General features: G+C 40.2%; 1 protein-coding gene across 1 annotated transcript in view; it reads left to right on the forward strand.

Moving 5' to 3' along the window:
- si:ch211-276f18.2 (glucose-fructose oxidoreductase domain-containing protein 1) overlaps positions 1-23,922 on the forward strand; it is a 41,159-nt gene extending 17,237 nt beyond the window's left edge. Inside the window, exons 2-3 of the mRNA XM_038723815.1 lie at positions 16,315-16,508; positions 16,643-23,922. Of these exons, the coding sequence (XP_038579743.1) occupies positions 16,315-16,508; positions 16,643-17,383 (935 nt within the window). The 3' untranslated portion in view covers positions 17,384-23,922. The remainder of the gene's footprint in view (positions 1-16,314; positions 16,509-16,642) is intronic.
- Positions 23,923-24,058: the final 136 nt, after the last annotated feature.

The raw sequence follows: 24,058 nt of genomic DNA on the forward strand, positions 1-24,058 counted from the left end.
AATACAGATAAGGCTTGGGTGTTATCACGTTAATACATTAAACAAGGGTGTTTAGAAATCCAGACAGTATGAGCCATCAAAAATACAGATGCTCCTCTTTCTATTAAACTAATACAGAGAAGCTAAATTTAGATAATGTTACAGGGCTAGAAACAAGAAAAATGCCTCTGCCCCTGTTTAGAGTATTTTTGGTTTAGTCCCGATTTATAAAAGGTTACATCATCTCCATTCAGCCCACTGATTTGCGGGATATGCCACAGCAACAGCAAGTGTCATCATGTCCTCCAGCAAGGATCTTTGGAAGAAGGTGCTAATTTCCTATTTGTTCATTATTGTATGGGCCGCATGTTTTTAAACCCAGACTTGTCTGTGTAGGCTAACTACATATTACATACACAGCACTGTAGGCTAGAAAAAGTCATACATGCTACTGTTACTTCTCTCACCAGCAGCCCAGCTTTTGAAGTTTTTTTTGCACAGATACTCAGGTACCTATATACCCTGATGAGATGTCAGGAAGTAATGAAGTTATGAAATACCACCCAAGCCTAATCCAGATAATTGAGTTGGTAGAACAAATATAGATAATGATGTATTGGATGATAACGAACACAGCTAGTGAGTTATAGTGAATATTATAAATAAAACATTAAAAGAAGCATTTGTACAGAAAGTGAATAATGGTACTGATAATTCTTGTAATATTAATGATATTTATTAGGGTTGTAACGGTTCTGAAACCGAGATCAGAACCACAACACAAACTTCCACAGTCTTGTGTTGCGGTGCTGAGGGACACTGAGTTGTAAAGTATATGTGGGAAACACTGTATTTTTTTAACCGTGGTTAAAAAATCAAGGTCTGAACCAAACCGTGGATTTGGAGAATCGTTACACCACTAATATTAATTATTGAACTAGTAATAATTGTAGCAGCTGATATTGTGCAGGAACCGGAGAGCAGCAGGTGACACAGATCCAGACTCCAGAGCCAGAAACACCTGCAGAAAGCGATAGGAAGAGAAAGGAGAGGGACAAGAAAGCAGAAAACTACAGGAGAGGGAAGAAGTCGAGTTAGTAACATGCATCAATGGGATGAGGTTGCATACAGAAGGAAAGAGAGAGGAGGAGTAAGGAGCTCAGTGCTTCATGGGAGGTCCCCCAGCAGTCTATTATTATATTGCAGCATAACTAAGGGATGGTTCAGGACTCACCTGAGCCAGTCATGTTGTGCTACCATGTTTCTACAGTAGCGCGTTTCGTCACTACGTTATTCTTCTTCTTGTAGAATTTCTTTTTTATCCTTACATGGAGTTTGTGTTGGAGTGTGTGCATGCAGGAAAGATGCAGATTATGTCAGGTTACATCCTGTTGACAAATAGGCAGAAAAAAAGCAATTTATTGATAAGTGATTTGATTATAAAACTACATTTAGCCCCTTTAATGTATCAAAATGCATTGTAGATAACAGACTAGTTGTAACAATGGTATAAATGGCAAATGTAGTGACGTTAAAGTCTAATTAATGGCCCTAGGGAATACTCAAGTAAAGAGTAAATGTACATTTTTTTTAAAGGAACATGAACAGGTACCAATCCTTACAAGTCACTTGTGTTACTTGTAACGCGAGTGATTAAATGCGTTACTTGTAACGGGTTACTACCCACCACTGGTCTTGGGTGCAGTCACACCTGTCCAAATGTGAAGAGATCATGCCAAGACACATGTTAATGCAAGGTATAACAGGGCCTGTGTGTTCATGCATAACAGCAATAAGTTCTGACTCTGCAAAGGCAAACTGTGACTCATCCATCACCGCATGCCAGTCACACAATAAGGCCAAATTAGTGAGCAGGAAGCTTGTTTACACTGATTTACATTCAGCCAGAGAGCTATACGCTGACGAGAATGTATAGTGTCTCTCTGTTTCACCCCCTCCTGTCTTTGTAATTGCTTTAAGCTAAATTTAATTCGGCATAATCAGCATAAAGATGAGCCTGGCCTATCTCTCCAAGTGTCTACTCTGCTGTACTGAAGCCAGTGCATACATTTACATTTACTCATTTGGCAGACGCTTTTATCCAAAGCGACTTACATTTGAGGAACAACATACAAGCATCAACAGAGCATCAAATACAGATCTACAACTGACAATACATACTAGTAAGAGCAGCAATAAATACTAGTAAGAGCTCATAGTACATATCACATCAATGGGGTAAATACCTGGGGAAGGAAGTCAGAGTTAACAAAAAAGTCCAATCAATACAAGATCATTGTAGGGGATAGAAGAAAAGGAGCACAGGAAGTGCATACTAGAGGTTAGGAGTTAGAGGTGTTATAAGAGGAAGTGTTCTCGGAAGAGATGAGTTTTCAAGAGCTTCTTGAAATTAGAGAGGGACGCCCCTGCTCTGATGGCGTGTGGTAGCTCGTTCCACCATCGTGGTGTCACAGATGAGAACAGCTGGGACTGAGATTGCTTTGTGTGAAGGGATGGCAGAGCCAGGCGGCATTCGTTGGAGGAGCGTAGTGGCCGTGAAGGAACGTAAGTTTGTATTATGGAGTTTAGGTAGATGGGTGCAGACCCAGTAGTCACTCTGTATGCAAGCATTAGTGACTTGTATTTGATTCTGGAGGCCACGTGGAGCCAGTGGAGGTCACTGAGTAATGGAGTGACATGAATCCTTTTGGGCTGATCAAAAACCAGACGCGCTGCTGCGTTCTGAACCATTTGTAAGGGTTTCACCGCACAAGCTGGAAGACCTGCTAGGAGGGCATTGCAATAGTCGAGGCGAGAGATAACCATGGCCTTTACCAGAAGCTGGGTGGCGTACTGAGTGAGGTAGGGCCTGATTTCCCTTATGTTGTATAGAGCAAAGCGGCATGACCAAGAGACGGCAGCAACATGGTCTGAAAAGGACAGCTGGTCATCAATCATGACACACAAGTTTCTCACCACCTTGGTTGGAGTGATGATTGAGGAGTCAATTTGTAGTTTGATGTTACGGTGGATAGATTGCTTGGCTGGAATGACCAAGAGTTCAGTCTTAGAGAGGTTTAGTTGAAGGTGGCAAGCCTTCATCCATGCAGATATGCCCGAGAGACAGTCCGGGATCCGCGCCGAGACGGTGGGATCGCTTGGCGGGAAGGATAGGTAGAGTTGCGTATCGTATGCGTAGAAGTGGTAAGAGAAGCCGTGCGAGCGAATGATCGGCCCCAGTGAGGTGGTGTACATTGAGAAGAGAAGGGGCCCAAGCACTGAGCCTTGGGGCACCCCTGTGGAGAGGCAGTGGGAGGAGGATAATTGTCCTTACCACAAAACATTGCAGGAACGCCCAGAAAGGTAGGATTCGAACCACAGGAGTGCTTTACTGGAGATGCCCATTGCTGAGAGAGCGTATAGCAGGATCTTGTGGTTGACTGTGTCAAAGGCAGCTGATAGGTCAAGCTGGATAAGAACCGAGGATTGGGCTGCAGCTTTAGCTGACCTTAGAGCTTCTATTACAGACAGAAGAGCCGTTTCAGTAGAGTGGGCACTCTTAAAATCAGACTGATATGGATCTAGGAGGTCATTCTGTGAGAGGAATTCTGAGATCCTGTTTGAATACTGCCCGTTCAATAGTTTTGGATAAAAATGGTAGAAGAGACACTGGCCGATAGTTCTCAACTTGAGTTGGGTCAAGTGAGGGCTTTTTGAGCAAGGGTGTAACCCGAGCCCTTTTGAAAGTGGTTGGGAAGGTTCCTGAAGCCAGAGAAATATTTATCACATGAGTGATTGTTGGGACCACAGTAGGAGATATGGCTTGGAGGAGATTCGTAGGAATCGGGTCCAGTGGGCATGTAGTTGGACGGCTACGGGTCAAGAGTTCTGATACGCTCTCTGTGAGAGGAGTAAACGAGGAGAGTGAAGAACCACTGACCTGGGAGGGCAGAGGAAAAGATGTAGTAGGTCTGCTACAATGGTTGAGTTTGAATGTTTCAGAGAATTGGTTAGTTATAGCCGCCACTTTGCATGTGAAGAAGGCAGCAAAGGTATCAGCTGACAACTTTGTGGGTGGTGGAGGTGGAGGAGGATTTAGTAGCGCTTTAAAAGTGGAAAATAATTTCCTTGAGTCAGTGGCACTGCTAATTATGTTATTATGGAACGCCGTTTTGGCAGCACTGATGCTTGTTGAGAAGGAGGATAGGAGCAATTGGTAGCCCTTAAGGTCGGCGGGGTGTTTCATTTTCTTTCAGCAGCTCTGAGATCAGTACCGAGCCCGCGAATGGTATCAGGGACTGGTTTGGGCGAGCAGGCTTGGTGGATAGAGGACACATGCTATCCAGGCACGAGCTTAGAGTAGAGCACAGAGATTGTGTGGCATCATTGCCCTCAAGTGAGGAAAATGTGTTGAGGGAAGGTAGAGTGGAAGCTACCACTGAGGCAAAGTGAGTGGGAGAGAGGTTGTGGCGATGTGAGACCAGCTGTGTTGGAACAATGGGCTTTTCCTGTAGGCATACCGTGAACTGAATGAAATAGTGGTTTGACACATGGAGAGGTGTGGCTGTTAGGCACTCTGTGGCACAGTTTTTACACATACACATTGTTTTTACATTATTATTAGCAATGTGTTATTCTGTAACATGTACAAGACATTATAAACTTGACTTTATATCAAAACCACTTGCAAAATAGAATATATGAGCTATTCCAATCCCAATGTCTGTTTGTTGCTTAAAGGGTACCTATAATGCTGCTCATTTCTATGTTTATTCTGGGATTCCAGTTCAAAAATCCTTCTTGATCTTAGCTTAGCTAATTAGCTAACTGTAGCTACCATAAGCAGTAGTTAGTAGTTACTATAGCGACAAGTAAAGCCGTCTGTCCAACAAGCAACTTACTAACTTTCCTTCACATCCGAAAAATGTTGAAAAATGAGAGGGTGGATGGGCGCGTTCCTGTTCTTCGTGGGGGTGCTGTGCCTTAAGGAGATCATGAGCAGATGACCGTATAAGGACCTCCATAGAAAGTATAAAAATATTCTGGAAACCTAGTCTTCAGAGCAGTCTGAAACCTGAGCCTTTTGCTCAAAGGGATTACTTAAACATATGTTTACCTCAGACCAAGCTAATTACTTTTCCAGAGCTTTTGGTGGTGAAGGATGTTGTGTGATCTTTCAGGCCCACTCACTTCACTTTGTCTGATCTCAACGCTGCCACACACAAATATTATACACTTTGTAATCATGCACACATCTGTGCACTCTCTGGTGGCCCAGAGGAGAATGGACAAGGTTTGATAGAATTATTAGTTTTTTGTGTAATGGGCAGGCAACTGTGCCATGAAACATTTCATGTGCCTGCATGAAATAAAATGAATAAAAAAGGCAACAGACATAAATGTACACATGCAAGTGCTTGGACAGGTAGTGTTTATTGAGCCAAAAACAGATTCATTACTGATATAAAGATGTTGATCAGTGCAGCTTTGAAGTAAATATGTGGAAATGGCTTCTGCCTGTGAACTGCAACTGCACGTAAATCATGAATGATGCGTTGAGAGTGTCTCAAATTATTTTCATCACTATGTAAAAATCTCAAATGCTCCTCACTGACTTGTCTCCTCTTCCTGACCTTCACTCTATAGGAGCATATGCGCAGCACAGCGTGGCAGATTGCTATCTCTCCTGACCGGTTCCCCTGGCATTTCTATTTTTGGCATCCTTATGCGACAGGCCTATTGTGTAGTTTGTCATGATGAAGCACTTATTCCTTAATCCACCTGGTTTTCCTCTGTGGTCATTTCTAGCTGTTGCCACTGGGCCACATTAATGATTCTAATGATAATAAAATGGATGCATTTCACGTAATTGTAGCACAAAAAACATGGTCTTGTACGCAACTGTGAACATTCTTCGGGGGAAAATCGGGGGAAAGGTGTTTTCCTGTTTATTTTAGGCCATCAGTAACCATCAGAACAAGTGTTACTTCAATCTTTTGTGAGGTGTATTGTATCACAGTTGCCATTGCATGTTTCCATCCTGCTGTGATGTGTGAAACAATAAACAATTAGTAATTACATCCTTCACAAGTTATTTTCAATGTTTTGTGGCAAGGGCAATTATCTTCCTCCCACTGCCCCTCCACAGGGGTGCCCCGAGGTTCGGTGCTAGTGCCCCTGCTCCTTGAAATTTTCACAATTTTCCACTTCTACGCATACGATACACAACTCTGCCTGTCCTTCCCGCCTCCGTCTCAGCGCAGATCCCGGACTGTCTCTCTGACATATCTGCATTGATGAAGGCTTGCCACCTTCAACTAAACCTCTAAGACTGAACTCTTGGTCATTCCAGCCAAGCAATCTATCCACCATAACATCACACTACAAATTGACTCCTCAATCATCACTCCAACCAAGGTGGTGAGAAACTTGTGTGTCATGATTGATGACCAGCTGTCCTTTTCAGACCATGTTGCTGCCGTCTCTCGGTCGTGCCGCTTTGCTCTAGACAAATTGGGCCATACCTCACTCAGTATGCCACCCAGCTTCTGGTACAGGCCATGTTTATCTCTCGCCTCGACTGTTGCAATGCCGTCCTAGCAGGTCTTCCAGCTTGTGCGGTGAAATCCCTACAAATGGTTCATAACTCAGTGACCTCCACTGGCAACCCATGGCCTCCCGAATCAAATTCAAGTCACCAGTGCTTGCATATAGAGTGACTACTGGGTCTGCACCCATCTACCTAAACTCCATAATACAAACTTACGTTCCTTCACGGCCGCTACGCTCCTCCAACGAACGCCGCCTGGCTCTGCCATCCCTTCACACAAAGCAATCCCAATCCCGGCTGTTCGCATCTGTGACACCACGATGGTGGAACGAGTTACCACACACCATCAGAGCAGGGGCGTCCCTCCCTAATTTCAAGAAGCTCTTGAAAACTCATCTCATCCGAGAACACTTCCTCTTATAACACCTCTAACTCCTAACCTCTAGTATGCACTTCCTGTGCTCTTCTTCTTCTATCCCCTTACAATTTTCTTATTGTAATAATCTATACTTTTGTATTGATAGCACTTTTTTGTTAACTCTTACTTCTTTCCCTAGGTATTTACCCCATTGCTGCGATATATGGTATTTGCTCTTACTAGTATATTGCTGCTCTTACTAGTATGTACTGTCAGTTGTAGATCTCGTGCTGTGTTGATGCTTGTATGTTGTTCCTCAAATGTAACTCGCTTTGGATAAAAGCGTCTGCCAAATGACAGGATGTAGAGTGTAGGTGTGAATGCACATGCAAAGATGGCATTCCCCCTGCCACTGCATACGCGCGCGCGCACACACACACACACACACACACACACACACGCACGCACTTTTATTTTGCTTCTTTGAAGGCTATGCCCAGTATGGGAGTGAATATTGGTGTTCAGTAGAATACACTGGAGCCATGCAGTGAGGCCCAGATGATGTGTGTGGCAGTGAGCCGAGAGAGAATTGGCCTTCACTCGTAATATTGCAGCTGCTCTCTCTCTTGGCCTTTCTTTTTCTCCACGGGTTTCTTGCTCTCCCTGTCTCTGTTCCTTTCTCTGTAACTGTGTGTGTTTTTCCAAAAACTAAGTGTAACCTGTTCATCCTGCTGCTGTCTTAGCAAGATGGTAAAAATAGACACACTTTAAGTTTTTCTTAAAGGTCCTAAAATAATCTAAATCCACCGAAACACTGCAGTTTTTTTATAGATACCAGTTTATGTGTGGGAAGTGGTGTATGGTTTGGTGCATGTACTGTACATCTGTCCCCTGGAGTTTCTCATAATTGCCCAAAAAATGTTCACTTCTCCACATCTAACCTTGAAGGTTTGGTTTTATTTGCCCAAATCTTGTGACATCTGTCTCTGAATCAGTGTCTCTTGATAATCCACATATGTTGCAGAAAACACTTTTCATTGGAACTACTTTTAACTGAAGAAATATTCCCCATGAAAACTAATGACAGCATGCTTTGGCCACTCTTCAAAGCTCATGACCATAGGTAGGGCTGGTTTGCAATTTAATATATTAAATGTAATGTTTGCCTTTTGCAGGCACCACAAACAAAATTTCACTAACCTTTTTTTATTTGAGGATTTCACCATTTTATTGAGGTGACGTCAGAAATATCAGAGACAAATATTTAAAAACTGAAAAGTTACCGCTAGAGGTAGGTTAGAAAATAATTATTAATAATTATTTTTTTGTAATTTGGTTAAACAGACTCTATAAAGCCCTACCAATAATTAGTCATTTAATGTAAACTCTTTTGCCTGTCTCAAACTAAATATTTGTCACCCTGACCCAGCAAAGCTTTATTTATTTTCAAGAGCAAAAATACATTTAAGAGCTTATACAGTCCCCTCCAAAAGTATTGGAACGGTGAGGCAAAATCCTTTGTTTTTGTTGTTCACTGAAGACATTTGGGTTTAAGATTAAAAGATGAGTATGAGACAAGAGTTCAGAATTTCAGCTCTCATTTCCTGGTATTCACATCTAGATTGTTTGTTTTTTTTCACATTGAGTTGTTAAACAACTCAGGACGTGCCACCGTTTGTTTGAACCCACCCATTTTGCAAGTGAGCAAAACTATTGGAACATGTGACTGACAGATGTTTCTTGTTGCCCAGGTGTTGCTTTTTAGGTTCATTGTCCAAACATTAAATAGCTCTGCATGACAAACCTATAAAGACTGCATTTCCTGTTAAAGAGGATAAACCAACATGAAGACCAGAGAGCTGTCTATGGGAGAAAAGCAAGCCCATTGTCAAGCTGAGAAAAGAAGGAAAATTGACCAGAGCCATTGGACAAACATTGGGCATAGCAAGCGCAACAATTTGGAAAGTCCTGAAAAAGAAAGAAACTACTGGCGTACTAAGCAACAAACGTCGAACAGGTCGGCCAAGGAAAACACCAGTAGTTGATGACAGAAATATTGTTAGAGCTGTGAACAAAACCCCCAAACATCAGTAAGTGACATCACCAATGACCTCCACAGTGCAGGGGTGAAGGTATCACAATCCACTGTTAGAAGAAGACTCAGAGAGCAGAAATATAGAGGCCACACCACAAGATGCAAACCACTCATCAGCAGGAAGAATCGGAAGGCCAGATTGAAATTTGCAAAGAAGTACAGAGATGAGCCGCAAAAGTTCAGGAACACACTCTTATGGACTGATGAGACCGAGATTAATGTCTACCAAAGTGATGGAAAGGCCAAAGTGTGGAGAAAGAAAGGAGCTACTTATGATCCGAAGCATACAAGCTCATCTGTGAAGCATGGTGGAGGTAATGTCATGGCTTGGGCGTGCATGGCTGCTTCTGGAACAGGCTCATTAATATTTATTGATGATAAACTGGTAACACTTTCTATGAAGGACATCGCTATAATAACTTATGCATATAATTATAACACGATATAATGTGTCCATAAGACATTATAACAGTTGTTATAATCACTTACAAACATGCATTAGGCGCTATAGCAAAGTTCATAATGTATTATGACCTTTTGATTTAATGTTTTATAACTAATAGTAATACCAGTTTATATCAATGTGCGGCAAGAATCTCCGACCATGTTCCATAACACTTTATAACCACCGACTCTGCGTCATTATGAATACACTTTAGTCACCATTTACAATTAGTGATATAAAATGGAATAATAGCTTATAGTAATGTGTAAAGTTATATAGCATGTCTTTGTTTGCTTTAAGTAAATTGTTAAAATATCTATCCCTGTATAATATATTCCAGGTGGACATAATACCATATGAACTAATTATAAGACCTTATAACACGTAATTGTTTGCTTTAAGTAAAGTGACACACATTTTTGCGCAGGAAAACAACTTTTATTTATGTTTCTTCACTTTATGAACAATCTGTATGAATTTTGAACATTTTGCAGTTTAGCACAAAAACACAACATAATTACATCAAGGACACTCATTCTCAGGGTGGTGAAAGATCGCTCAAGAGAAGACCTGTTGCGTCATGAACTTTGCTATAGCGCCTAATGCATGTTTGTAAGTGATTATAACAACTGTTATAATCTCTATAATATATATATAATGTCTTATGGACGCATTATATCGTGTTATAAATATATGCATAAGTCATTATAGCGATGACCTTCATAGAAAGTGTTACCATGTAACTGATGATGGTAGCAACAGAATGAATTCAGAAGTGTACAGAAAACCTATTTAAAGTCCAATCGCCACGAAACTTTGGATCGGACGGATCATCTCTGGACCAAGCCAAACAAAGTTTGTAGAGAGAATTTTGATCCGCCAAAAAACGGCCAAATTATAAGCTAACACATTTTTGCACAAACGCTAAAACCAGGATGTCATGTCAGATCTTACGTTTGCAATGTCCGATCTACACCAAACTCGGGAACCTTATCTGTAACGCCTTACCGAGGGGCTGTGTGAAATTTGCCGTCAGTCGGCCTCTAGGTGGCGCTATTAATTGGAAATCAAATAACACTCCCATAGACATACATTCATTTCACAGCTCCGTAACCGCAAGCCCTTTTCATGTATGACTCTGGTCATTTATTCTTAATGACAGTACATTGCTACTGTATGTGAACCAGTTGCACTTGAATTAGTTTGAAGAGTTTTAGACCTCATGTTTGTGAGATGATAAAAATGTGATTTCAGTCTGTGAGGTCGGTGAGGTTAGCTGATTCTCTCTGACAGGATGTCAGTAGTCTGCACATCAAAGGTGCCTGAAGGCTAGCAGGCTGCCACCATTCACTGCTGCTAAGGGAAGGATATCTTCTAATCTTCAAAAGCAGATTGATGTATATGAACTGTGGTCGGGTACCACCTGTTGTCTGTGATGTCCTTGATGCTTTACAAGATACCTCATGCTTGCTGTTTATCTCCTGCTGTGCTGTAAAGAGACGCATGATATATAGAGTTTATAGTGACCTATAGTACCAAACCACGCTAAGGTTTTAAAATACAGCAATCTTTTATGTGTAATTGTCATACTTAGTTAATGTAATACCTACATAATATCTATAGGGTTACTGTTGTCCTTTTCACTTTTTCTGCAGGATCTCTCTCTCTTTGTCTGTCTCGGTCAGTTATGTCCTGCACAGGAATATTTAATTATTAATTAAATATTGGGGGTCGTGCAGAAGGTTTTTTTTTTCCTCCATTACATGGCCGGGCCTTGTTGAGTCCAGTTGAACCAAAGTCTGGAGCGTATACTCAAACTCTGGTGCAGCCAAACAGCCGCTCTCTGGTCCACCTTGTAGGGGAACGCTGTCAAGTAAACTCTGTGACTCTCCCATCACAGCAAACGTACCACCTGCATTACTTCTGCATTAATCTTATGAGACATTCATATGCGCGGTTCTCTTAAATCTGATGATATGCGCTCCACACCAACACCAACTTAAACCTGACAGTACTCCATGATATGTGATAGTAGATAGGTAGACACATCATGATTTGTTGTCTTTTTACCTGCTGTCTGTATGACCAATAATCCAGCGACATTTTCACCACATGGCTGATTTTACAAGTTCTGGAGTCTGGAGTTTTACTTTCGTGAATGGTGGTCCAAGTAGGGCTGGACAATATGGCCAAAAAGTTTCATATCTTTCGATATCAATAATTATCACGATAAGTATCAAATCGTTATTTCTTTCGAGTTTAAAGGCTGATTTTTACTCCTGAGTGAAGTAACCTGATGGTTAATTGTGGTTTAAACTCTTCGTTATGGTCAACACTTGATGCCAAACAGTGAATCACTTCACGAATCTGAGGTAGAACATTCAAAACAATTATGATAAAATCTTTGTCAACATTTATGCATGAATAAAAAGTAAAAGCTTGTTTCAGTCCTTTTTGCTTCAACAAAATAAACATCATAATTAAAAAAATTAAGTCGTGATTCGTGTATGATACAAGTGAATAAAGTCAAATATTTATTGAATATTTATTGAGCATTTGTTATTGAAGAAAATTATATTGTGATAATTGTTATTTTATTGTCCAACCCTAAGTCCAAGTTCTATATATTGTACTGCAATAGCTGTTGAGATTACTTTATGCTCAGTTACATCCGTACTCTATTAGACACATTCACATAAAATACATTTTCTCACTGTCTGAAGGAGGCTGTGGCTGAGTAGCAATGATGACTCAACAGGCTGACCTGTCTAAGCCAGCCTCGACCTTTCAGACCTTTGTGTGTGAGGCACAAAAGGTCATAGTTGATCTGAAGAGGAGCTTATTTAATCTCTATAAAGGTCAGACGCAGAGCCTGTTATGACAAGTCAGTATAGTCATAAATTGGAATAATTTTGTTTATGTTTGGCTTTAATGTTATATAGCTTAAATAATTTTGATTGCAGACTTTGCTGAAGAGTATGTGTATGTATTTGTTTATGTATTTTGGCCAAATCATGGAGAGAATTGATGTGGAAAAGTGCAATCTGCCTTCAGGCATTGTAGAAGCTAGACACGCTATTGTCCTGTGAAGACATTAAGCTCAATATGAGTGCCAAAAAAGTCAGTCAAGAGCATTTAGCCAGAAGAGCCTCACCCAGGACAATTCATCTTTCAATCTGTTATCTGTTTGTGTGTGTTGCTTACCAAAACAAGGGGACAGGGGTCCACTGTTGTTGCTTGGCTCTGTCTGTCTGTCTGCAGGGGTTGGGTGGTGGGTGGGTGGGGGCTGACACGGCGCGGTTCAGAACTGGGTCAACCGGATTAATTTCCTGGCCTGGATGATTGAAGCTAATGGCAGATTAGCATGGGAAGTTTCACTTCCAACACAGCCCCTCCACCCAAAACCCTCAGCCAGGACTGGAGGTGAAGCTATGTGCATGCTGCATTCTGATTTTCACAAAGGAATGTGTGTGTAGGATAATGCCCCTACACTGTGTGTACTGTAAATGTGCTTTTTCTCTTACTACCATTCTCTTAACTCCCCGGTGACCATGTGTGACCATGACAATTAAAGGACACTGTCAGCTAATGGAAGTGGCCTCAAGAATATAGATATAACATAACAAATCCTTGAGATGTAGTAATATCCTGACACAACTGAGAGGTTTAGCCAATCAGTATTTTTTTTTTCAATCCAGTGCTTTTGGACTTGACTTAGTCTTCATAATCTTTGGAAATAGTTTGTTCTTTGATTATTCCATTTCAGAAATAATAGGCATCGCTCATGAAACTGTAGTAGTCTGTATGTAATTCTCTACTATTTTACTTTATTTTTCCCATTAGTTTGGCCGAATCTCCAGTACTCCAGTTCTTGATTAGGGATCATTCAGAGCACCTGTTGCACTGACTCCTCAGCAAGGATTGAGTGCAGCTGGGTGATTCCTTCTTGGCCAATCGGGATGTGGCAACGCCCATTCTGCAAGGCATAAGAAGAGGGTCATACAGCCCACTGTGGCTCATTCCTGAAGCATGCTGAACCCTATGCAATGTGTGCAGAATTCGTTCCTTAGCCAAAGTCAGCCTATATCTCTGTCCTTTGGGACCTGCTGAGATTCCTTTTGCTGTCTCCTTTGTTTATTGTGGGAATAAATAAGAGTACTCTGGACCTTGAGTTCAGAGTGGACATAGAGCCCAGGGCACCTAAAGCAGCCCTGGTGTTTCAATAAATATAACCTTCTGCCTGCGAGCCCTTATTTGTCTGTTTTCATTTAAAACCCCTTCCCCATTCTTTTTTTTTTTTTTTACTTTATTGAAGAGGCTTTTTTTCCATTATGTATTAAAATATTTGTGGAACTTTTCTCCAAGGGGGATACTTTATTTTCATTTATTATGTGGTTGGGAACCAGGCATCAGTCACCTTTTCCCTGAGGCTTGTGAAAACAGTACCGCCACAAAACTGTTGTTTAAAAAAATCTGCCGTCGTTTAAATCTTAACAACTTTGATGCATAGTATCATGTCTCCATCAGTACTTGCAATGATTCAGAGCATGCTCATATTCTAGAGTTGTAGAAGCAGTAATGAAGGCATCTGTGTTCTTTTACAAAAGGGTGTCATAGACTATTAAAGAGGTCATATTGTGCTTTTTGGCTTTTTCCCTTTCTTTCTTATTGTGTAATGCAAAGTGAAAAGGCCCAAAGTCCACCCCAAAGGGAGTTTACCTTCCGCAAACTATCTGTGTCACTTTGTAACCCGTGTCATAATGCTCGCCTAGCGGCTTGTCAGGAACACCCTCAAAAAAGTATTAAACACACAGGGTGACAATAGGAGCTGTAGCAATGTGCAGTATGACAAAAATATGGTGTTTTTTGAAAATGAAACCATGTAAACCTGTTCTGGTACAGCCCCCAAATAAAATGATGAACCTGAAAGTGAGCATAATATGACCAGTTTAATACCTCTGCCTTAATGTGTTTGTTAACCCAGTGGTAATCAAACTTTTTCACGTCAAGGGCCTCTAAACTGACACAAATTAGACCATAGGTCTATATTCTGAATTTTTATCTGAATTTAAAGAGTTTTTGCCAAGGGTTAGGGTTAGTCCTTAATTGTAGGTGATTTTAATATTCATTCGTGATTTTAATAGTGTTCCCACAGAATCCCTTCCATCAGACCACTATTTAATAACTTTTGAGTTCCTGTTACTGGACCACATGCCAAAAATCTCTACACTAGGTGTCAATCTGATACAGCTGTAGCTAAATTTAAGGAAGTGATTCCATCAGCTTTTTATTCATTACGTGTTATGTCTCAATGTAGCGGACGCCTATGCTAATTTCAATCCCAAATTGATCATCTTGTTGATTGTATTGCAGGCTCACTGTGAATCACACTTAGAGTCAAGTTCTGTTGCCCCTCTAAAAAAGAAGATAGTAAAACAAAGACGGTTAGCTTGTAACACCGAAACTCGCATATTAAAGCAATAATGCAGAAACTTCAAAGGAAATGACGTACCACCAATCTAGAAGAGTCTCGATTAATCTTCCAAATCTGGCAAGATAGTCTTAAAACTTATAGGAACGCCCTCCACAATGCCAGAGCAGCGTACTACTCATCATTAATAGAGCAAAATGAGAACAGCCACTTTTCAGCACTGTAGCCAGGCTGACAGAGTCACAGCTCTATTAAGCCATGTATTCCTATAGCCCTTAGTAACGACTTCATGAGCTTTTTTAACAATAACACTTTAATTACTCTCTCTCTCTCTCTCTCTCTCTCATTCAATTCAATTCAATTCAAATTAGCTTTATTGGCATGAATGTAACAACAACATTGCCAAAGCATCATATATACAACATAAGAACAATCAGCCCCATACATTTCATTAAACAAGTAATTAAAGCGTAAAGTAATCAAAGCGTATGTGTGTTTGTGTTTAAAAAAGAAAAAAAAGAAATATTAAAAATTAAAATAAATAAATAAAACAGTAAGTGTGTGTGTGTGTGTGTGTGTGTTAAAAAATAAAAATATATTAAAAATAAAATAAATAAAACAGTAAGCATGTGTGTTTATGTGTTTAAAAATTTTTTTAAATATAAATAAATAAAACGGTGTGTGTGTGTGTGTGTGTGTGTTAAAAAATAAAAATATATATAAAAAATAAAATAAATAAATGAAACAGTAACGTGTGTGTATATATATAATAGAATTAAAGAATTAATTGATTAAAAAATAATAAAAAAAAAAGAGTGCTGAAAGTGATTTTAATTGGGTTTCATATTGTGTCTACAGGCCTCTTTCTCTCCTCCCGTTTCCATCTCTCCTACACCTCAGTGCTTGCGCTTTTCCATCAGGCCTCTGATTATATCTTACCATACACCACAGTTTTATGGTCCTATATTTTGATTGTGGATGTAGGTACTAATGAGCTTGTCTCCCTAATATTTTGTTACTCTTATCTGAATCTTAAGTTTTAGAAGACCATGTCCCCTGTTAGCCTTATTCTGTGGGCAATGCTGTACAGTATAGAGTACATATATGTTATGTCTTTTTGCATAAGCCCTCATTTGTCACAACGTTCCCGTGACGCAGAGGAGAAAGTCCACAAAGTTTAGTAACTCTTGAGTCAGCTATACTGGGAGCTGCCACATATTGCAGCTCTGCATTGTTTCTCCAGGGAATGTTTTCCCGCTCAAGAGGATGTTATGTCTGCGAATGTTGCTAAGGCCACATTACTTCTTCCTCTCTTCCTGACTTCTTCCCTAGATCCTCTCTTCATCTAACACGGACAGTATAGAGGAAAACAGTACTGTAAAAACATTTAAATGATACAGCAAAAAAGTAAAGCCCATTTGGCTCATCCTAAACAGTCTCTCCTCTTCTTTATAAGGTATTGGAAAGAATGTCATCTGCGACCGGACAGCAACGCCTCTGGATGCCTTCCGAATGATGTCAGCTGCCCAGTATTACCCCAAGTTGCTGAGCATTATGGGAAATGTACTACGTTTCTTGCCAGCCTTCGTTCGAATGAAGGAGTTGTTAGAGGAAGGGTACATCGGGGAGCTTCTGGTCTGTGAGGCCCAGGTATGACAAAAAAATTAATGCTTGTTTTTGGAGATGGAGAATTTTTAAGTTAGTATGAGAAACACCAACAGAGCTGGTAAGGAAGGACGTTATCAAAAAAAACCTTGTCACAATTTCTCCTCTTTGCCTTAAAGGTCCACGGTGGAAGTCTCCTGGGAAAGAAATACAACTGGAGCTGCGATGACCTGATGGGAGGTGGTGGTCTGCATTCGGTTGGCACCTATATCATCGACCTGCTTACGTTTCTGACTGGTCAGCGTGCAGAAAAAGTCCACGGCTTCCTCAAGACCTTCGTCAAACAAACGGATCACATCCGGGGCATCCGTCAGATCACCAGCGATGACTTCTGCACGTTTCAGATGGTACTGGAGGGAGGCGCCTGCTGCACCGTCACGCTCAACTTCAACGTGCCTGGTGAGTTTCGGCAGGAGGTGATCGTTGTGGGGACGGTTGGGAGGTTAACAGTCATGGGGACGGACCTGTATGGACAGAAGAACAGCGGGGACGGAGGAAGCAATAGAGGTCCTGAACTTCTGCTCAAAGACACCACACCTCTTGAGAAGGCTTCCTTACCGGAGAAGGCCTTCAGTGACATTCCAGCCCCCTATCTCACCGGAACGATCCGCATGATCCAGGCTGTGCGGCAGGCCTTTCATGACCAAGACGACAGGCGGACGTGGGACGGGAGGCCTCTGACAATGGCTGCTACCTTTGAGGATTGTCTTTATGCTCTTTGCGTGGTGGATACCATCAAGAAATCCAACCAGTGTGGAGAGTGGCAGAACATTGTGGTGATGACAGAGGAACCAGAGATCAGCCCAGCCTATTTGATCAGCGAGGCCATGCGGCGGAGTAGGATGTCACTCTACTGTTAATATCCATCTGATGAGCTGACCTCATCAAAATGGCTGAACTCCTGTGTTACCTTAAAACTGGAGGTGACCTCAGGAAGGCCTTGGTGTTGCTGGAACAATATTCATACCGCTACCGGGTTCAGTTCTTATATTAATCAGCAGTTCATTTTAATGCTGTCAAATATGTGTTGTTACTGTTACAGACAGAGAGGTCAAACCACTATGATACAGAAAGTTAAGGTTTCCTGATACCCTGCCTCAGCAGTAGAGAAAAAGCAATGTAATCCATAATTAAACTTTTATTTATTAGGAAGCCTTTCCTGTTTTATCCCTTTTGACAGAAGACTTGAGTCCTTCCAGGAAGATGCACTTGTAAATAAAACTGATTAATACAACGAAATATGAGCTATATTGCTACTGTGGAGGCAGATCAGGGAGTGAAACTAATTCTACTGTGTTCTGCTTGTCCATAATGGTATTGCGCCTCTCCTATCTGCTTCTCCTCTATGTGACTTGGTCTAGAAGACGACATCTTACACTGTGGGTCCAAACGAGGACAGCCAAGGAAGAACGATAGTCCTTTCAGTTAAAACTGTGCCGCTGTATTGTTGCTACTAAATTTAAGTAATTGTTAGTTTTAACAAGTGAATGTTTAAAAGAATCCGTGTGCTTGATAGCTTCAGCCTCTGTCTGCCCTGTATGCTTCCTCTGTATGTGTGAAACAACAGCGGTGAAAAAATCAATAGTTTGGCTGGTGGGTTTTTCAGAAGGGTTTACCTTCTGGTTTATGTATGCAATGCATCCAAGCTGTAGTCTGGAGATGCTTCTTCCAGCCAGGAGTAAAGGGTTAAAATACACTGTGGTATGCCTTTTATGCAGTTACAGTAGCCTGTATAGTTTGCAAGCCCTGTATGAGGGGCCAGTGCAGTAAGACATTTTGTTAATAATTTCATGCTCTTTTATTTTATGAAGCATGGCCATGAAATACACTGAATTCTGTGTGTGTATCTGTACTGAGCCTTAAGTGTAGATATTAATGCAGCCTTGCACTAAGATGCGAGTAAATGCAAAGCTTTATAAAGCTTCTTTGACATGCACAGTGAAATTGCGGGTTTGTCAGCATGAATAACATGCAAGTTCAGTTTGGACACACCTTCAGTAAGGCTGGAAACCTGCAGCCAGTTAACTGTGAACCACCATGTGGTAGATGGTGGAATAGAAAAGCATTTCTTTTAGGTACAGTTAGAGGTATTAAACGTTAAGGCTGTTTTCTTAATGTCAGCAAAAATCCATGAAAAGACTACAATCAACAACACGTTAATCTGTATGTCAATACTCTGATTCTCATTGAAGATGTAAAATTCTAAAGCTGCACCATCAGTATATTTTTTATGTTTTTAATGAGTCAAATTACTATGTTTAATGTGAAAGGTGTTGCTCTTAGTGATGAATCCAAAGAGAATTATCACCTGACTTCTCCTCAACGCAGTGTTTTAGCATGTCAGCTCATCGTTTTGGTTTTTATGGCTCACAACTTTTGCTGTTTTAATTCACTCTCACCACTCTTAGCGTCGTTTCCAGCCATGGCATGCATCTGTTTCAAGTGAAAAAGGTCAGATAAATAAATATAAATTTACTACTCTAGGTTGTAGGTAAAGTCTAGGTAGGTAAAGTCTAACTCTCAAAGTCAGATAGACAAAATTATCCAATAGCCGGTGGACATAATGAAGCATTTAGCAACTAAAGACCCAAACATTTCCCCTCAGCAAAACAGAGGTAGAAGAGAATAAATGTTAGATTTACATTCATCAGGTGGCCAGAAAGAAGTATCCAAATAAATACTATTGTTTCTCCGTGTCTGCTGGATGTGTAAATTGGCAATTTTGTGCTAACATGTTAGCTTTATAAACTAATCACAAATATATAGCTTTGATTAATAAAAAATAAACTGTAATTTTTAGCTTAGGGACTATTTTCAGCTGTTGACTAATACACATTCTCTGCTCTAGGACGAAACATATAAAGAGCCAATGAAGAAGAGCAAGAGTTAGAACAAAAGGACGTCACATTTTTTAAATCAAATTGTGACACTGATGTATTGAGGGGAAGCTGATCTGTGATGCATACAAAATCACACCTATCTCAGTGTTTGGATATCGTTTTTGCTTTTTATTGTGTTTTACTACCTGTCAGTCACATAAGAAAGCTAAAAGAAACCTTTAGAAAGTATTTGCAAACACTGTTTGATTTAAGGTTAAGTATAACTCATTACAGGTATAAGAACAACGCTACCCTCAAGCCAAAAGATTGATTTTTTTGATGCATCTCTGTTCCCCTGTGTTCTTAAGCTAAGCTGAAATACTCTCTATGTATTGACTACTGAAAATGTACGTATGAAAATATCATAAAATTACAATATGAGTTTGTCTAATGAAATAAGTACTGTATGTATGTATTTGTAAAAACCAAGTAACTAGAACATGTCTTGATGAGTGTTAATGTATTTATTCTTTGTTTTTGCTGTTGACATTTTGTGGACTGACCGGCAGTGTGTTTGGGAGATTAACAGCAGACTGAGGCCTTGGAGCTTTCAACTTCTTATAGTTTACTGACCAAAATACGCTTATTTTAAGACTGTTATGAAAAGCTTTATGTTTGCTCTTAAGATGCATTATACATCATGACAGTCACAACAAAACTACACTGTCACCTAGTGCAAACTCTGATATGAAAATCAACATTTGGAAATGTTCCCAGCTCATAGTACCTAAAAGGGATGTCTGAGCCCGTTTTAGTGTTATGATTTAACACGTCTCACCATGGTTTGCTGCGGTCAGGACACATTACAACTCATGCTGTGGGGCGATCAGCTACACAGAACTTTGTAACATTTAGAGAAGTTATAAATTTTTGTCTGACTGAAAACGCTGATAAGCTATCACTCTATAAGATAACTCAAGTTATATTATTGCCCCTTGTGTACCGTGCGCCTTATCAAATCTGCATATAGACTTTCCCCCTTTGTCTGATAACAGTTTTCAAAATATAATAGCCTTATTTAAACTCAGATAAGATGTGCATTGGCATTCCCTTTTTTTGTTTAGTTCATTCTTTTCCTCTGTTCATTTATGATAATCTGAAGATTTATCAGTGAAGACACCTGAGTTCATGGCTCAATTCATGATTCATGGCTCTGTGCTGGAATAGCCTCGGATATAAGGTGAAGGAACAGATTTTAAACCTGCATCTAATATTAGGCAAACAGACATGCAGCTGATGGCTTCTGTTAACTTTCAGTGCAGTCTGACTTGGTGGGTTTACTTTGCAAAACATGTAAACAAAGTAACTGCATTTGTAAGTGTATTGATTTATCTGTTGAATTGAAAGTGTATGGATACAGTGATGATAGCAAGTAAAGATGACTAGAAATGCTTGACAAGGAGATAAAGTCTGTGCCTCAAATCACTCTTCAACCTTTAGAGTAGTTTAGTCCACTGGTATAATACCTTCCACAAAAGAATACTAATTTTGATTTACAGGGTACACAAAACAAGTTGAAGGTCAACCTCTTGTTTCTGGTAGCTTAATCATAGGATCCATATTATGTCATAGTAACACTTTATTTGCAGGTAACACTTACTCAATAATTTCTGGAAGGTTTCCTGTAAAGCACTATGCAAGTTGGTACTAATTACAGTTAAAATACAGACAAAGTTCTGTTTAATGTAGTAAGTCCAATTAACTGGGTTAAGTTTGTTGTTAATTCCCAGAGAAATGTCTTTAAAATAACTGCTCCATTTCCAGCAATTCTGAATTGCATGTTTGTTGACAAATTGTACAGGTTTGCAGGGTCAGTCTCAAGGTTACACTATTTTAGGATTTTGAATTAATTGGAAGTGTACGAACTGATCACTTTGCCTATAGTTAGTAGCAAATTACACGGTTCTTTTCAAGAAACCTCCATGGAATTAAGTGAAGTGTCACCTTTTTATTATATTAGGTAATTTAAGCTAAATAGAGATGCAGCCATGACACAAGTACCAGTGCTGCTATCAGGCTCCACAAGCAATTATTTGGAAAAGTGTGTGTTTGATGGTCTCCAGTAATAAGATTCTTCTTGCTCACTAAGCTGCAGAAATTCATCCACCTCCAAAGAAACGACCCAATGGTTAACGCAAACGTTTAGGGAAACTCATCTTAGCTTTAATTACATTCATTTCAAATATTTTCTTTGCTCCTGTTTCTTCCCTCTTGTCTCCTAATCCGTCATCTGTTGGCTGCACAGGTTGTAACGTCTATGTGTGAGGATCCTCTGACAATAGGCACAGTATGTTTAGATCAGCTTGGTCTGATGTTAAGCTATATTTAGTGTCTCAGTGATGAAAAGATGTTGTGTGACTCCTAACATTAGCTTAACCAGACCCTCCTGAGTTCTTTCAAGTGTCTGAAACAAGGATTAACTCTCGGTTGTGTAGCCCACCGGAGCTTAGTCCATGTCCACACAGACCCATCCTCCTCCATGGAGATGCAATTAAACAGCTCAGCAGACACCTCCTCAGCCAGCTGCCTATGCTGTGTGGTAAATGTATCATTAGCATCTGCTTCAAATTAAGAATATTACAAGACCAGAAGGCTTTTCATTTAGGTCAGTGCAGATACATGGCAAAACATTTTTTTGGTGACATTATGATGCTGACAGTGAGTTATTCTCTCATTACAACCATAATACTTTAACCCTTTGCTGCTTGTTAGTGAAGCACCTGCAAAGGCTTTTTAGTGACATCAACCCCAGCTATGAATAGGTTCACACATGTCTCTGCATGAATAGGAATAGGCAGCGGTCTGATAAAGATAAGGCAATATCTGGGTTCTGGAGCACTGAATATTTAATTAGTGCAATTTGAATGAGTTGATACAGTACAGTATGAGGATTTCATATATTTTAAAGACTAGTCAGCAGCATCAAATGTTTACTTGACTGATTTTTTGTTTTCTTTTAATTGTTGAATAACTGAATATTTCAGAAGATTTTTAATGTTAATTGAAAAATTGTTCAGACATCAAATTGGTGTTTATACTGTATCACCATTGCAACAGTGTGGGCAATGAAACATACTGTGCTTTATGGACTCACTGGTCTAGATTTTTTGTTGCCTACAGTTTTTTTTTATCATTTTGCTTTCTGCTTGTGGCCTGTTAAGGATGAAGCGGCTCTGTGCTTCAGAAAAAAGACATTGCAGAAAAATAACACAGAGGTGCTCCAGTTCCAACTTTGCACTTTGACTGATGTGTTTGCTGACAGTCGTGACTATGAATTGCTTGTTCTTACTTTGTCAGCATTCACAAACTGTTCGGGAAAGGCTTTCTCGTACTGAGGGAGAGTAGGGTGGAGGTTGGATGGGGTGAAAATTGTTCATTTTGGAGACCAACAACCTCAAAGAGGCACTTCTTCTGCCGTTACCTAGCAACCAGAAGCCACATTGCCAAACTAGGTCGTCTTATTTTTTTTCTCTTTCTCTCTCTTTCATTTTCACTCACACAGTAACACAGTACCCTTACTCCTCAGTGTGTATTCACACCACTTTCTTTCACATGGTCTTCCTCCATCTCTCCCCCTCTTTCTCTGACTGACTGGTCAAAGGGTGAGCTCTTAGAAGGAGTATCATAATCAGTGTTGAGATAACAGGTTTTCATCTGCTAGTGACTGATCCGTCATTTCATTTCAGATTTTTCACAGGATAACTCTCAAAATGAGTTTCTCTCTCTCTCTCTCTGTCTCTCTCTCTCTCTCTCTCTCTCTCTCTCTCTCTCTCTCTCTCTCTCTCTTTCATTGTGAGTCAGGTTGAAGCCTGGAGCACAAGCACACTGGTGCTTCTTCAGACCTTCCTCCCCAAAACTTGTCTTCTCATCTTTTCTCTTCAATATGCTTTCGGAGCCAAGACAGGAGTAACCAAGGCAACCCTTTTAATAAAAATGAATAACCGACAGGATACATCTTCTGAATGCCTTTCCTCAGCTGGTTTGTGAATGCGGACTTCTGCCATGCCTTGCTGTACCATTAATTTGTTCAAAGAAAATCAAATACCCTTCTTGATGCTGTATTGTGACTATATCCAATATTTATTGTGTATGTATATCGTGGACGCATGGGCCCCTGTGCACACCATATGTTGAGCTTGTAAACACATATTTATGGGTCTTAATCTAGAGAATGTACTTATTGTAGAAATAATTTATATTTTCTATCTGTTAAGGACGAAACGCCATTGTAGGAGGTCAGTCACAGAAATAAAAGCCCCCCTGAGTTCTTTGCGTGCTGTAAAGTGTGATGGTGCATTTCTGTTAAATAACCTCCATCCCTGCCCCTTTTTCTTTTTTGATTGTGACTCCAGTCTTGCTGTTTCATCTCTCTGCACCAGTGCTCAGCATTCATTGAATGTGTGTGGATGAGGGTGTATGTGTGTGTGTGTGTGTGTGTGTGTGTGTATGGTACATGGTTTACGGCTTCAGCACTTGTGTAATGCTGCAGTTTCTATGAAATAAAAAAAGTACATCCATAACAACTCTAATTTCATTTTTTTAAATATCTTTTGGTGACTGGTTACAGAATTGGTAACACAATTAAACCCATTTAAGTGTCTCATCCTATCTGCATGTATGTTGTTTTGACTGGATTCAAACTGTAAAAGATTGCTT

Source organism: Micropterus salmoides, unplaced genomic scaffold (genome assembly GCF_014851395.1).
Source record: "Micropterus salmoides isolate LMB-PRFRI ecotype aquatic unplaced genomic scaffold, ASM1485139v1 Ms_hic_scaffold_1, whole genome shotgun sequence".
Classification (NCBI taxonomy): Eukaryota; Metazoa; Chordata; class Actinopteri; order Centrarchiformes; family Centrarchidae; genus Micropterus; species Micropterus salmoides.